This window comes from Plutella xylostella, chromosome 22 (assembly GCF_932276165.1).
Source record: "Plutella xylostella chromosome 22, ilPluXylo3.1, whole genome shotgun sequence".
NCBI lineage: Eukaryota > Metazoa > Arthropoda > Insecta > Lepidoptera > Plutellidae > Plutella > Plutella xylostella.
In genome coordinates this window covers 3104786-3118598 of record NC_064002.1, presented here as the reverse complement: position 1 = coordinate 3118598, position 13813 = coordinate 3104786, and the positions used below count along the sequence as shown (strand labels likewise).

Below are 13813 nucleotides of genomic sequence, written 5' to 3'. Positions count from 1 at the left end.
ACAAAACAGTTCTATTTGAACACTACCAAGAGGCTGTCCATGTTTTTTTTAAAAGAATAATATTGCATTTTTGTTGCAGATGCGGAATTTTGCTGTGAATTCAAACTCAAGGGCGGGAAGATATGAAGTGGCTCTTATTGCTTCTGTTCACAATATTCTCAGAAGCTACTCGAGATCACCGAGTGAGTTAAGATAAAAAAATCTCGGCACACACAATTTTGATACATACTCATCTTATAGGCATACTGGGCGATGCATACAGGTTAAAGTATAGTAGGCCAAAAGGGGGTGACTCAGTGGATCATTCTAGCCGTGCAGAATGACTTTCTGAGTCATGCCTTTTCGCCTTACTCAAATAGTATTTTTTATTATAAATTTTTAAATACCTACTCCTTTTTAACCTTATTGCATTGCATGGGTATAGGTAAGATTCCTCATAGGAATTCCGAGATATTCTAGCCTAGGCGTAATGCTACAGCAGTTTGGCAATGTTTGTAAATTTTGTAACCATGCATGTTGTTTTTTGATAATAAATACTGCATTATATCGCAAAAAAAATAAAAATACTGTTCAGTTTTACAAACATAACTAATGTTGATTGTATTTTCTTTAAATAAAACAGGAATAGTTTGCAACCCTGCCATGCACATGAATTCTTGGAAATGTCCACCAATTATTCATTATTCATACTCATAGTTAGATGCAACGACAATAGCTCATTTAGCACATGACTAACCTTCGTTTTGCGTAGGTGCTGACTACCGCTCACATATTTACTCAAAGCTTTCGGAAAAGAACCCAACCGAAGTTAAAATACCGAATTTTTACGATACTCTACTCCTTTAGTTTCCGAATTCGGCTGTTAAAAAAGCGTGAGTGCTTTCCTGTTTGTGCTTTATTTCCTCGTTCACGATGTAACAATTAATCATTATTGTTTTTTTGACAGAAAAATTCAAATATAAGTAGGAAATTAGGAATAAAACAGTGTTTTAAATGTGCGTGGGTATATAGATACTCCGTTTCATTAGTTTGAAAATAATGAAAAAAAAAACTGTGAATAAATTTTGGAGCTACGTATACGCTACGCATAAGGCTTGTCTATTGTTTAATTTTCCCTGTGCATATTTGTTATTTTAGTACCTCTATTTTATTAAATCAATAAAGTAATATTCTGTTCTATTCTACAATCTTAATGACAGGCGTAGTTAAACATTCAGAGATACTGCGAATTAGATCGCTGAACCGAAACTCTCATCCATTACTAGGATTGCAGCGGCGATAACAATACATTGACCATAAAAAACGTTTGGGGCAATGCCAAATTGAAATATGGCGCACCGATCACCAATGAATGCACCTATTGTATGTAGAGCAGAGTGCCTGTGGCTGACCCACTTGCCCAAATTTGGAACTATTGTTAATCCCGTGCATAAATTGTTCTGGCGATTGGTTCGTCCTGAAAAGGGATCATCTCTTGGTTGCAGGGCCGCAGCGTGAATACAAATGCGACGGCCATTTTTGATTCCTTCGCGCGAGAACCGTATTTACTTAGCCCCATGAACAGGAAGGGTAAGTTGTGGCTTTCATTAACATAATCGGAAAAGGAAATATTTACGTAGTGAGTTCTGTTCCTTACTTCACTACCTGACAGGACTAACTTATAAATGTGTATACTAAAGAATTCAAATGCACTACCTAAATCCGTTTGTGTTTTGTTTTCACAATGTACTTACCTACCTAATGTGTATGATAAGTAATACCTCTATACTATGTATTTACTTAACTGAATCGGTATTAGATACATTAGGTAGCAAGCAACCATTGCTGCTCCTGAAATATTCAATACTTCAGAACTAATTGTTTTGTTTCCAGTTGTAAAAATCAACGCCAAAAGTTCTGGGTTTCATTAATTAAGCTAAGTGGAGGTGTTCCTTTCACACATATTTTTTTAGTTAATAACTGAATGCTTTTGCCCGATAAATATTTAGTGTACTATAAACCTTGTTTTTACCTTAATTACTTTTATGTCCGAACTGGATTTTTTTGGGCAATGTGCCCGTTAGAAAATACAACTTTTTTTGGCAGGATTATCGCGTCGTTTGTTCTCTACTTGGAGTAGATGGTCGGAGTGCCACGGCGGGCACCGCACACGCCGGAAACACTGCTTGAGGGCTGAAGTGTGTGGAGACGCCATGCGACTTGAGGTCTCCAGGTAAAACGCTTTTATTATTCTACATGGGTCTTCAAATCTTCATGCTAATGTACCTATCGTGTGACTATTATTTGTTTAATACATTGTTACTAACAAAATATGGATTCCTCCGAAATAAATGAATTATTTTATTATTATTATTAAAGTGGTACTGGGTTGGTGAAGAAGGCTAAGAAGTGATGATAATCGTTGCGGTAGATGAGTTCTCGAGTCAGGACCACAAAATGCGAAAAAAATGTTGATGCGCCATTCGCCTACGAGTATTTTGTGGATTCAGTTTTCTATTGTTTTTTCTAGCCTAACGTGTTACTTTGCATATTGTGAGATTAACATTTAAATAACGAATAAAGGATTAATGGAGAGTGGTAAAGGCTGGGAGGAAAGCCATACCGAATTTATCATAGCCATATTGCCGATGGCAACAAAATAATATGTAGGAAGCCCAGACGAATTTCTGTTTATTTTGTTTAAACCTTTGCAGACCTATATTTCACATAGTTACTCATCAAATATCTACAGCGAACACATCTATACTTAGGAATTTGTAAACATTTTACTTAGGTAGGTACATAGGTAATTAAATTATGTTGATGACATTAATCGATTGTTTTGTTTCCAGTTGTGAAGATCATGAAGATCTTAGGAGGCAGTTACATAAACAGAAGCGGAAGGAAAACATTCACCGTAAATCTGGATATAAACAACGTGTAAGTCTAACAATTTAGCTCATTTAAATAGTAGGCCGTACTGGCCACGTTTACCTTAAAAGCTGTCCTACAGTATCACCACTGAATGGTTCTCAATCAACTCCAAAGTACTTTTGATATCACTAGACTTTTGAGAACACGTTGCCAAAAAACACGTTTCTTTTGCACTGTTACTTCATCTAGTTCGTAGAAAGAAAAACTTTATTTGGCTTAGACAGCAATATTAATTTACATATACAGAGAAAGATATATAAATATAGGTACCTAAGTAATCAATCTAATATACTGGTGATAAATCATAATTAATATAATGAATTTGCTGTCGCCGTCAAAATGGTGTCCACTCAGCTACTGCAGCGCTTTTGGTTAGTTCGAAGGACACTGCGCTGGTTTTCAGTGGAAACCTTATAATGAAATCATAGGTATTTGCCATTAAAAATTCAATAGTCGAGTGCCGTTTAATATCAACACTGCAACATGTAGCCAGTCTGAAAAAGTTCCAATTACAAATAGCCGACACTAAACGGCCTGAATTTTTTAATTCATTTAATTTAAGTGTAACTGTTAGTATTAACTGGACTGGGTGGTGGACTAGGCCTAAAACCTTTCCTTCATTGGATGGAGACACGTGCCCCAGCAGTAGGGACGTGATGTGTCGTGATGATGATGATGATGATGTTAAAATTAAATGTATTTCAATAATGCAGACGGCTATATCTTACTAGCCATTTCCTTTTAGGAATACTTTAGTGCTTTTCTCACGGGAACTGTTTTTATTGCTCCTGAGTGTAACTGAAGGTGCGTTTAATTTTTCAATAAAGGACACAACATCAACGCGCAACGCCAATAAAGGTCAACGTGACTATTATACTATACTATACTATAATATTACTATTCGCTTCTGAAATACACCCAAGTTCATTACTTTACAGTAAAACCCTTCTCATATTCATAGAAAAGTTTTAAGCAACCTCCTTATTATGGAGAAATGAAGAGATTCACGCATTTAGTTGAAGCCTTTAAATCATAATTCATTTTCATAACTTTTGTTTGCTAACTAACAATTGCCACTGACGCTTTAAGTTAGGTATATATCTGTATATGAGTTGCGCTTAGTTATTGTAAAATAAATAGATACTTGAAGGATACTTGTAGGTATTTTTTATCAATAATACTTGGAGTCTAATTTTTTTAATTAAATTTAATATCAACCAGAAAAGGGGGCCTTTGTAAGTTTGAAGTCTGTTTGTGTTTTTGTCTATTACTAGTTCAGGAGTTTAAAACACTTTTGATGCGTTTTTTTTAACGTTCAGTTGAAGGTATTTGACGTCTCTTTTGAAATGTAAGGTGTTTCAATGTTTATTTTAGTGTGGAATTGCTGAAGTTTTCAAGCCAATGCCGGAGGCATGTTAATATTGCGCGTACAACACAGAGGGACAAGACTCTGCTAAATGTGTCGCTAAACTTAAACAAAGTAGTCTATTTTAGAGGTATTATGTTCCCCGGTCTGATAGTCTGACGTAATCCTAATCCTAATCCTAACTAATATTATAAATGCGAAAGTAACTGTGTCTGTCTGTCTGTCTGTCTGTCTGTTACTCTTTCACGCCAAAACTACTGAACGGATTTGAATGAAATTTGGTATACATATGTTATAGACCCTGGGAAAGAACATAGGCTACTTTTTATCCCGGAATTCCCACGGGAAAACTTTTTAAGGCGAAGCGAAGCGCGCGGGAACAGCTAGTTAAATATAATGTAATATCTTCTCGTATCCGTACGTGATAGGTACTACACTGCCCTCTAACTTGTTAATACTTTGTATCCGTATTATAGAAAACAAATTAGAGGTTGCCTCTAAGCGATAAGGCCGCCTATATTGTACATTGATTCTAGTCTATACGTTTTTGTAAGTCTGATTTATGTGGTGTTAAAGTCATATTCTATTCTATTATATGTATTCTAGTCAGCTAACGGATGCTTCATCGAGCTACAAATACAAAGGATTTAGTTAATTTCGTCCCAGACAAAATTTCCATTTACATGGTCAGTTTTAGTCGTGCGGCTTAAGGGACTCGATCGATGTTAACAACAAGCTTCCACTATGTTATTGCATTTTTGACGTTTCCTTATGTCTGGTAAGCAAAGTTGATTTTCCTTACAGTCATCAAATATGTATGGGATTTCGAAGTCAAAAAAGCAATAATATAATGGACAGTGTAAAATAATACACTCACGTGCAATGAAAAAGTTCCACCTGTCATTGACGTTCCTTAAATGTCACTGGAACTTTCTAATTGCTCGTGAGTGTAATACTCGTCTTCTACTCTTCATACAGATCCAGGTCCGTCAGCTGAACCCTCCAGAGCCAGCACAGAGGAGGCTGCGAGGGTTCTCCCCCTGGAGCCCGTGGAGCTCTTGCTCCAGAACCTGCACTACTGTCCGGAGAAGGTAACGCAAACATAAATAAATATGTGGGGACATCTTACACTCGGCCATCCGACTCCAAACTAGGCAGAGCCTGTGATATGGGTGTTGGACAGCTGATTATGTCTACAAAATACATAGATAGATACATATTAAATAGATAAACGACAACTAGACACAAGGCAAACACAAGTGTTAATCACAAGAATGTTTGCCCTGGGCGGGATTTGAACCCGCGGCCGGAAGCAGCTTCACTGCCGCCTAAGCTACGGTGCTGACATGAAGCTGTTATTTTGAATATTTGCATGCCTGAATCAGACTGACTGGAAAGCCCAACCTACAGCCCGCTTGACCGATATAACTGTAGGTGGAGTAGTTTTGTAACACACACCATCCATTGTTATACCTTTCAAATAAGGTATGAAGACCCTATAACAAGCAATTGTGAATTTTAAATGCAGTGCCGTAAAAGCTCTGTAATAGGAGCAAGATTTCGTTTCACGTGTACTCTAGAGTTGTATTAGGCTGTGACGAAAGGCAGATAATTATAAGAAAAAGATAATTATAATGTAGAATATTTACCACCGTGGATGCTCAGTTATGTCACTTTGACAGATACTGCCGCCGCGCGGCCACATGCGGGCGGAAGGTGATCCGGCAATCCGCCTACTGCTACGTGGAGGGGGGCTACTGCCACCGCTGGATCCGCGGCAAGATGAACCGCCGCAAGAACCCAGGTGAACCGGCTTAGGTATCCAGCACTATCTTCCGTATGTAGACGCTATTGTTAGAGTCGATGTTTTGTGAGGTATACATTCTGTGTAAAAAGTATCGAGACTTTATCAATAAAACAAAAAATGATTGTTATTCATCCAAATTTATTTTATTACCTTCAAAGCTCTTTTAGAATCGATACATATATGCCAACATAATATAAAAAAGAAAATATTGTAGGTACAGAAAATAATCATTAACATTAAATAGTCACTTGAATTAATGAAAGAGCCTGAGTTGAATTTCATACTTTACTTCCCTTTTAACTCTAGCTAAGGTAGATTCAGAAGGCACCAACATTATTTATGTAACTGCTAAAACTGAACCTTTTGCGTCCAGTTCGTCACGATATCGCCTGATAACGGTTTCTGCATTTGTACTGCAATATCACTTATAAGGATAAGTTTTCCTACCGGATAATGACTACGCCTTCACTGAGTGTTTTCATCTTACTAATAACCCATTTTTTTCTAGCTTATACGGTAGTGGATTCAGAATCGATGCCGTCACCACAGCATGCGATACACCCCGAAGATGCCCGACCGTCCCCGAAGGAGCCCGAATGCGGGCGGATCGGGCGCGTGATTGGCTCAGCCGCGCGTCGGCGCATCCGCATGCACGATATGATGCGTATCATTGGTGGACGGCCTGCACCACCTGGGAAGTGGCCGTGGCAGGTTGCTGTGCTCAATCGGTATAAGGTGAGACAAATGCCAATACAAATATATTTTTAAAGTGTCGGTGACAAACATTAGAGCTGGAGTATCGTTTGTCCAGTTTGTTGTTTGAACAGTTTATACGTCTCTCGAGGAGGCTCCTAGCTCTCATGCACTCAATAATAAGCAAAGCAATATTCATTCCTCTTCCTATCTCAAAAAAGAGAGTTTTTGCCAATTTGTCACATAGGAGGAGACAGTCTACAGCTACAATCTACACGACCCTATGGAGCCTTTATATGGCTTCAAATTCGCTGTTTTGTTTACGAAGTGACTTAGTGAAGAGTGTTTTAAATTTAAAAAAAATATTGGAAAATTTTATGAGTAAATTCAAGCTAAGAGTCGCACTCCGAGCAGAAGAAACATTCAGAGTGCGTGTTTGTATTATTTTGTAGTGCCTTATTGCCTCGTTTCAACCCACTTTAGTTGATTTATTGTTAAATCAAATATACGAGTCAAACTGAAAATAATATGTTTCCCTGCCTGTTACAATTCCAAAAGACATTGTAATAAAATAAAAGCCATTTGGTATGTCTGTGTCATACATTTATGATTCTTTCATAAAGTTAATTCTATGGATTCTTTGCGGAGTTGCGGAGAGAAATCGCTTTAATTGGAAAATGGTTAGAGGCAGTAAAGAATGCAAATTCTAAATTGTCCGACGTAGAAAGGTTTTATCTTATTACAAAGAGGGATTATTTCTCTACATACGTTACATGACATAGACTGACCTATTTTTAAAACGAGCTACCTAGTTGATTTGCAACTACTTAGGTACAGTAACTTTAATAACCAGCAAACCTATCACGGGTCGCGTAGGTTAAACTCCTGTTTAACTTCAGCGTTAAATTTTTCTTTACATAACATAATAATAATAATACCTAAGTACATTGGCTGTAATGTAACATATTCAAATTTGAAAATATTGTGGGTGTAGAAATGAGTAAAACGCAGGTATTTTTGTACTGAACTTTTATTTTACACCAGGGCACAATATAACACACAACGTCCATGAAATCTATCAGGGCAGTGTTGCCAACGAACAAAAACTTTATATCTAAAACTATTTAAACTTTAGAATAAGTATTACATTGTTTCAACACCTTCCCTCAATGTAATACTTACATTAATACAGTAACTAATCTTGACTCTACATTCATTCTTAAACTTTGACTCTACTCTACACATGACTCTACTATACTTTAATTCTTTAAACCACACATAAAACAAAATTTTAATAATGATTCCTTTCTCAAGGGCTTTGTGAACATGTCAGCAATTTGATCTTCAGATTTAACATACATTAATTTCAACTTCTCTTTCTTAACTAACTCTTTTACAAAATGAAATCTTATATCTACATGTTTAAGCCTCTTAATACTATCACTGCTCGCTGCCATCATTGCGGATTGATTATCACACATTATGTTCAAAGGGCATACATTTTTAATATTAAAATCATCTAACATGTTTATAAGCCAACACGCCTCACTAGCCGCTACACTCATAGCTACATATTCAGACTCAGTTGATGACAATGATACTGAACACTGCTTCTTACTACTCCATGAAACTAAGCAGTTTTTGTAAAAGAATACATAGCCAGTGGTAGACTTTCTGTCTTCAACATCACTTGCCCAGTCGGCATCTACCCATCCAACTAAAGTCTCACCACTACATACATACTCTATCTTATATGATAAGGTGTGTTTAACATACCTAAGCACTCTTTTAAGTGCTGTTAACAAAACATTATCTGCCCTATTTTGATATCTGCTTAATATCGACAAAGCTACACATAAATCTGGTCGCGTTCCACATACAGCATACATCAAACAACCAATAATTTGTCTACATAAATTCTCTGAGTTTTTGTCTAGTTTACAATTTTTAAAAATCTCTGTGCTATTTGGATCCATTGGGGTAGACATAGGCTTACAATCTTGCATATCAAATCGCTTTAAAACATTTTCTAAGTACTCTTTCTGATCTAGCGTGGTTATATTATTTTCCAAATCTTGTTTCACATTTATACCAAGGAAGTTTGACACCAGACCTAAATCCTTCATTTTAAATTCTTTGTTTAGCTTAGACTTAAGGTCACATATTTGTTTTTCATCATTTCCAAAAATTAAAATATCGTCAACATAAAGTAATACATAAGTTTGACTGTTACTGTTACATCTCGAGTAGAAACATGAATCACATTTTGAACTAGCAAATCCTTCTTTAGTTATTACAGAATTAAACTTTTCATTCCAATATTTGGGACTTTTCTTCAAACCATACAAACTTTTATTTAATTTTACAATTCTTTCATTTTCATTACTATATGCCCCTTCAGGAAGTTTAATAAAAACATCTTCATCAATATCTCCATAAAGGAATGCTCCGGTTACATCCATTTGGTAAATAGGTAAATTCATATTAGTTGCTACAGCTATAAACAATCTAAATGTTGACATTTTGGCAACTGGGGCATAGATCTCACCTAAATTAAACATATCATTCTGCTCAAAGCCCCTAGCAACTAGCCTAGCTTTATATTGCGTTAAGTTGTTACAATTTTTTACTTTAAACACCCACTTACAACTAACACTGTTATGTCCATCATGTCCTTCACAGATTGTCCACGTCTCATTCTCTTTCAAAGTGTCCAGCTCCCTCTTCACTGCTTCCTCCCATTTACTCGCATCTTTCCTCCTCATAGCCTCCTGGTACGTAGAAGGGTACTCTGTCTCTGTCGTCACATTGTTACACATATAGCGTGGATTCGGCTTCCGAGTACGCTGACCTCTCCGTACCTCTTGGTCTGGTCTCTCTGCTACTTCTTCAGCAGACTCCTCAGATGTTGCACATGGTTCATATTCACTATCAGAAGATTCTCCTGGCAACAGCCTGTCATCGCTCCCTACATTTATGTCTTGCACATTCTGCTGTATGACGGCACATTCTTCATTCACGTGTCCCTCGTAGCTTGGTTCTGACATGCCACCCTCTACATCAAGGCTCACCAGTGGCTCTCTCTCTTCTGGAACTTCTGTCCTTTCCTTTTGTTCTATGAACACCACATCTCGTTTGGTTTCAACATCATTTTTATTTGGGAAGTAGATTCTGTAGCCTTTCCCATGTTGTCCATAGCCAACCATAACTCCTTTCTCTCCTTTAGAGTCCCACTTCCTCCTCTTCTCCTTTGGTATGTGTACGAACACAGGCGTACCAAAGATCTTCAGAGTATTTATATCAAAAGTTTCTTTTGTCCACGTTTCAAATGGCGTCTTTCCTGGCTCGTTACTTTTTCCTGTTCTATTCAACACATATGCTGCTGTATTGATAGCTTCAGCCCATAACTTCTTAGGCATATCCTTTGAATACAGCATAGTGCGAGCTGCTTCAACGAGTGTTCTATTATCTCTTTCTGCCTTTCCATTCTGTTCAGGTGTATATGGCACAGTAGTTTGATGCACTATGCCATGCAACTGGAACAGTTGTTTTACTTCTTTGTTTACAAATTCAAGCCCATTATCACTTCGAAAGGTCTTAACCTTATTTCCAGTTATGTTTTGAGATTGGTTTATGAAATCCTCGATACACTTCTTCACTTCGTCCTTCCCTTTCACAAAGTATACACTCCTGTAGTTTGAGTAGTCATCTTTGAGTATGACGAAGTATCTTGAACCTCCAACTGAGGTTTCTTCCATTGGTCCACAAGTGTCAGCATGGATCAATTCACAAGTTCTGCTTGTCTTTGTCTCACTCGTACTGAAGGGTAATTTATGTATCTTCCCTTCTAAACATCCCTGACACTGATCAACGTCACTATCCTGCACTTGAATGTTGTTTTTAGCAAGTACAGTTTTCACATACTGCATATTTTGATGCACTAATCTTTCGTGCCACTCGTATAACTCGGATTTTACTTGGGTAACATTTGCTGCACTATTTTTGTATCGTAAGTCCATGTAGTACATATTTCCGACGCGATTTGCAATCGCACACACTTGTTTTTGTTTATAAAACTTGCATCCGCTGTCATCTGTCAACATGACATATCCTCTGTCAGCCGCACGATTCACAGAAAACAAATTCGTTTTTAGTTCAGGAACGAATAACACATTGTCTATGGTCGTATCAATCCATTCACTTCCGTTGAAAACTTGTGCTGCCACCTGTCCACGACCCAGGGCACTTATTGCAGTCCCATTTCCGACTATCACTGATTTTTGTGACAGAGTTGAATAACTTGAAAACAACTCCCGATCACAACACATGTGCTCACTTGCACCAGAGTCTACTAACCACTGCGATTGTTGAAAATGTTCATTGAATGTCTCTTGCACTACAAACGCATTACCATTGTTTTTATTTTTATTAAATCGGCATTCACTTTTAAAATGTCCCACTTTGTTGCAGTAAAAACACTTTCGATTTGAATTATTAAAGTTCTGATGCCTATTATTAACACTTGAGCTTGCACTGTTTTGGTTATCCACTTTACTGTGGCACTCGCTTTGAAAATGTCCAAGTTTATTACATCTATAACACTTTACACTCTTTTTATCAAACCTTTTAGCCATAAAGGCTGAACTTTGATTACTTTCACTTCTTTTTTCTTTTATTCGCTCCTCTTCGACCAACAATCTTGCCACCAGATTGTCATAAGTTTGTTTGTCATCAGGCGCAGACTCCCAGGCTGATATAAAGTGGCTGAAGTCCTCCGGTAAAGACATAAGAACCTTAGTGATTACCAGCTTGTCTGAAATGTCTTCGTTCATCTGTTTGAGCTGATTCTTCATCTCCTGAACCTTTGATAGAAATACAGCCATTTCTATACCTTCCTCATACTTGTATTGAAAGAATCTTTGTTGTACAATGTGTACACTTGTCTCCGTCTTCTGCTCGTAGACACTGGCCAACTTTTTCCACATGTCCGCAGAACTGCTGCAGGTGATAATATGTAGCATCACCTCCTCCGTCATCCTTGTCACCAGGAACGTCTGAGCCTTGGCATCCTTGGACGCCCAGGCTTCCGCTGCAGTACCGGCAGCTTCGGGCTTCACTTCACGCCCCTCAACCACATCGAGGAGGCCATGACCTCGAAGCACGACCATCGTTTGAAATTTCCAAACATTCCAATTCTTTGAACCTTCCAGCTTGATTCCAGCTTGACTACCCTCCATGGTATGCACCCTTTTTCCCTTCCTTCTCGCCAACCTTCCTTACTCTTTGCTGCTGAGCAAGTATTTTCCTTCTCGGCGCACGCGTCGAAAATGGCCGCCGGCCGTGACGCCGATATTTAAACTTTTAGCGAAAAGTATCCTTCCCTGGTTTTACTCAAGTCTCGAAACAGTTGTGGTATGATACGGCCTGGGCCCATAACCTGTAGAAATGAGTAAAACGCAGGTATTTTTGTACTGAACTTTTATTTTACACCAGGGCACAATATAACACACAACGTCCATGAAATCTATCAGGGCAGTGTTGCCAACGAACAAAAACTTTATATCTAAAACTATTTAAACTTTAGAATAAGTATTACATTGTTTCAACAGTGGGCCTGTTTAAATATTATTATATTGTTGTATACCAAATACTTAAATGGCTTCGTACGGGCTGATAACTTATGATGACAATTTAAGAACACGGAACCATAAAAGATGGCAGTAATATGAATTCTTATTTTAGCAAGTTAACATTTTTTGTTCTATTTGAAGTGCCCTTTGTCCCGTGTCCTTCGTTATTTTGAGTGAAGACTTTGAAATTATAATGATCATAATTTTTTAACATCATTTACGTTATTTTTGGAAAGTAATTTTAATAACTGTCTTATGACAGACACGACAAAGGTTAAAAAGATTGCAGTTGGAAACTGTGAAACAAAGCAGTCGGATTCTTCTCTTACAACAAACTTATTTATTTAAGGACACTTTATTATACACAAAACACTGCATGTAGTATGCAGTGTTTTGTGTATAATAAAGTATAAAACTAAATGAAAACACAGCAAAATCTTACCAGGGCGATAAGCAATTTCTTCCACTCAACCTTTGTTGGTGGATAAAGGAGTTATATTATTAGATATTTAATTAAAGATACGATACATAATAATACTAAAGTCTGTTTTTTAAACTCAGATACTGAACGGTTCATCAAGAGTCAATTTATTGTCCCGCGATTAAGTGACGTATTTTTCTATTGGCGAGACAATCCACTATTGATGAACCGTTCAGCCCCCGTATTTTGTAACTTTTTGAGAGTTAGCAACCGGTGATAATTGGTATCAACTTAGAAACTTATTAACCGAAAACACCAAAAATCTTAGTGAAATAAATATGCAAGAAGCCTACCGATATATCCTTACATTCAACATAAACGTTTGTGAAATCAGATAAGTCAGTAAAAAGTTATTAATTAATAATGCTCTAAGTTGTCAGCTTGTCAGCCATTTTATACCAACCAACCCCACTCGGAGTTACATAATACGGGGGCAGAATCTGACAATGTGAGTTTAAAAAACATAGACCTGTACCTGTACTTTAATTTCCCCTCATCTCCCCAGGAAGCGTTCTGCGGCGGCACCCTAATCTCGCTCCGCTGGGCGGCGACGGCGGCGCACTGCGTCCGAGCTCGCCTGTACGTGCGCCTGGGCGAGCACGACCTGCGGCGCGCCGACCGCGGCGAGCTCGAGCTGCGGGTGAGCGGGGCCGTGCTGCACCCGCACTACGACCCGGACACCGTGGTGAATGACGTCGCGCTTTTGAGGTTAGCTTTTTGGACACGTCTCAGCGTTACACGAACGTTTTATAGATAATCCGGCCGATTTTTCTTTCTTCTGATTTAGCTACATACTATTTGTTAGCGACTTTTGGTATGATGTGCGGATTGTTCACTATTATTGCAATCAGTACGTTCTAAATTAGGTAAACTGAGATTCTGCTTGATTCATTGAGTATGGTGCACATCAGTTTGTGACGACG

General features: G+C 37.9%; 1 protein-coding gene across 1 annotated transcript in view; it reads left to right on the top strand.

Moving 5' to 3' along the window:
• LOC105384181 (transmembrane protease serine 12) overlaps positions 1-13813 on the top strand; it is a 29146-nt gene that overhangs the window by 6861 nt on the left and 8472 nt on the right. The window contains exons 2-9 of the mRNA XM_048629080.1: positions 80-182; positions 1485-1569; positions 2086-2212; positions 2832-2919; positions 5258-5370; positions 5962-6083; positions 6595-6821; positions 13396-13598. Coding sequence (XP_048485037.1) covers positions 123-182; positions 1485-1569; positions 2086-2212; positions 2832-2919; positions 5258-5370; positions 5962-6083; positions 6595-6821; positions 13396-13598 — 1025 coding nt within the window. The 5' untranslated portion in view covers positions 80-122. The remainder of the gene's footprint in view (positions 1-79; positions 183-1484; positions 1570-2085; positions 2213-2831; positions 2920-5257; positions 5371-5961; positions 6084-6594; positions 6822-13395; positions 13599-13813) is intronic.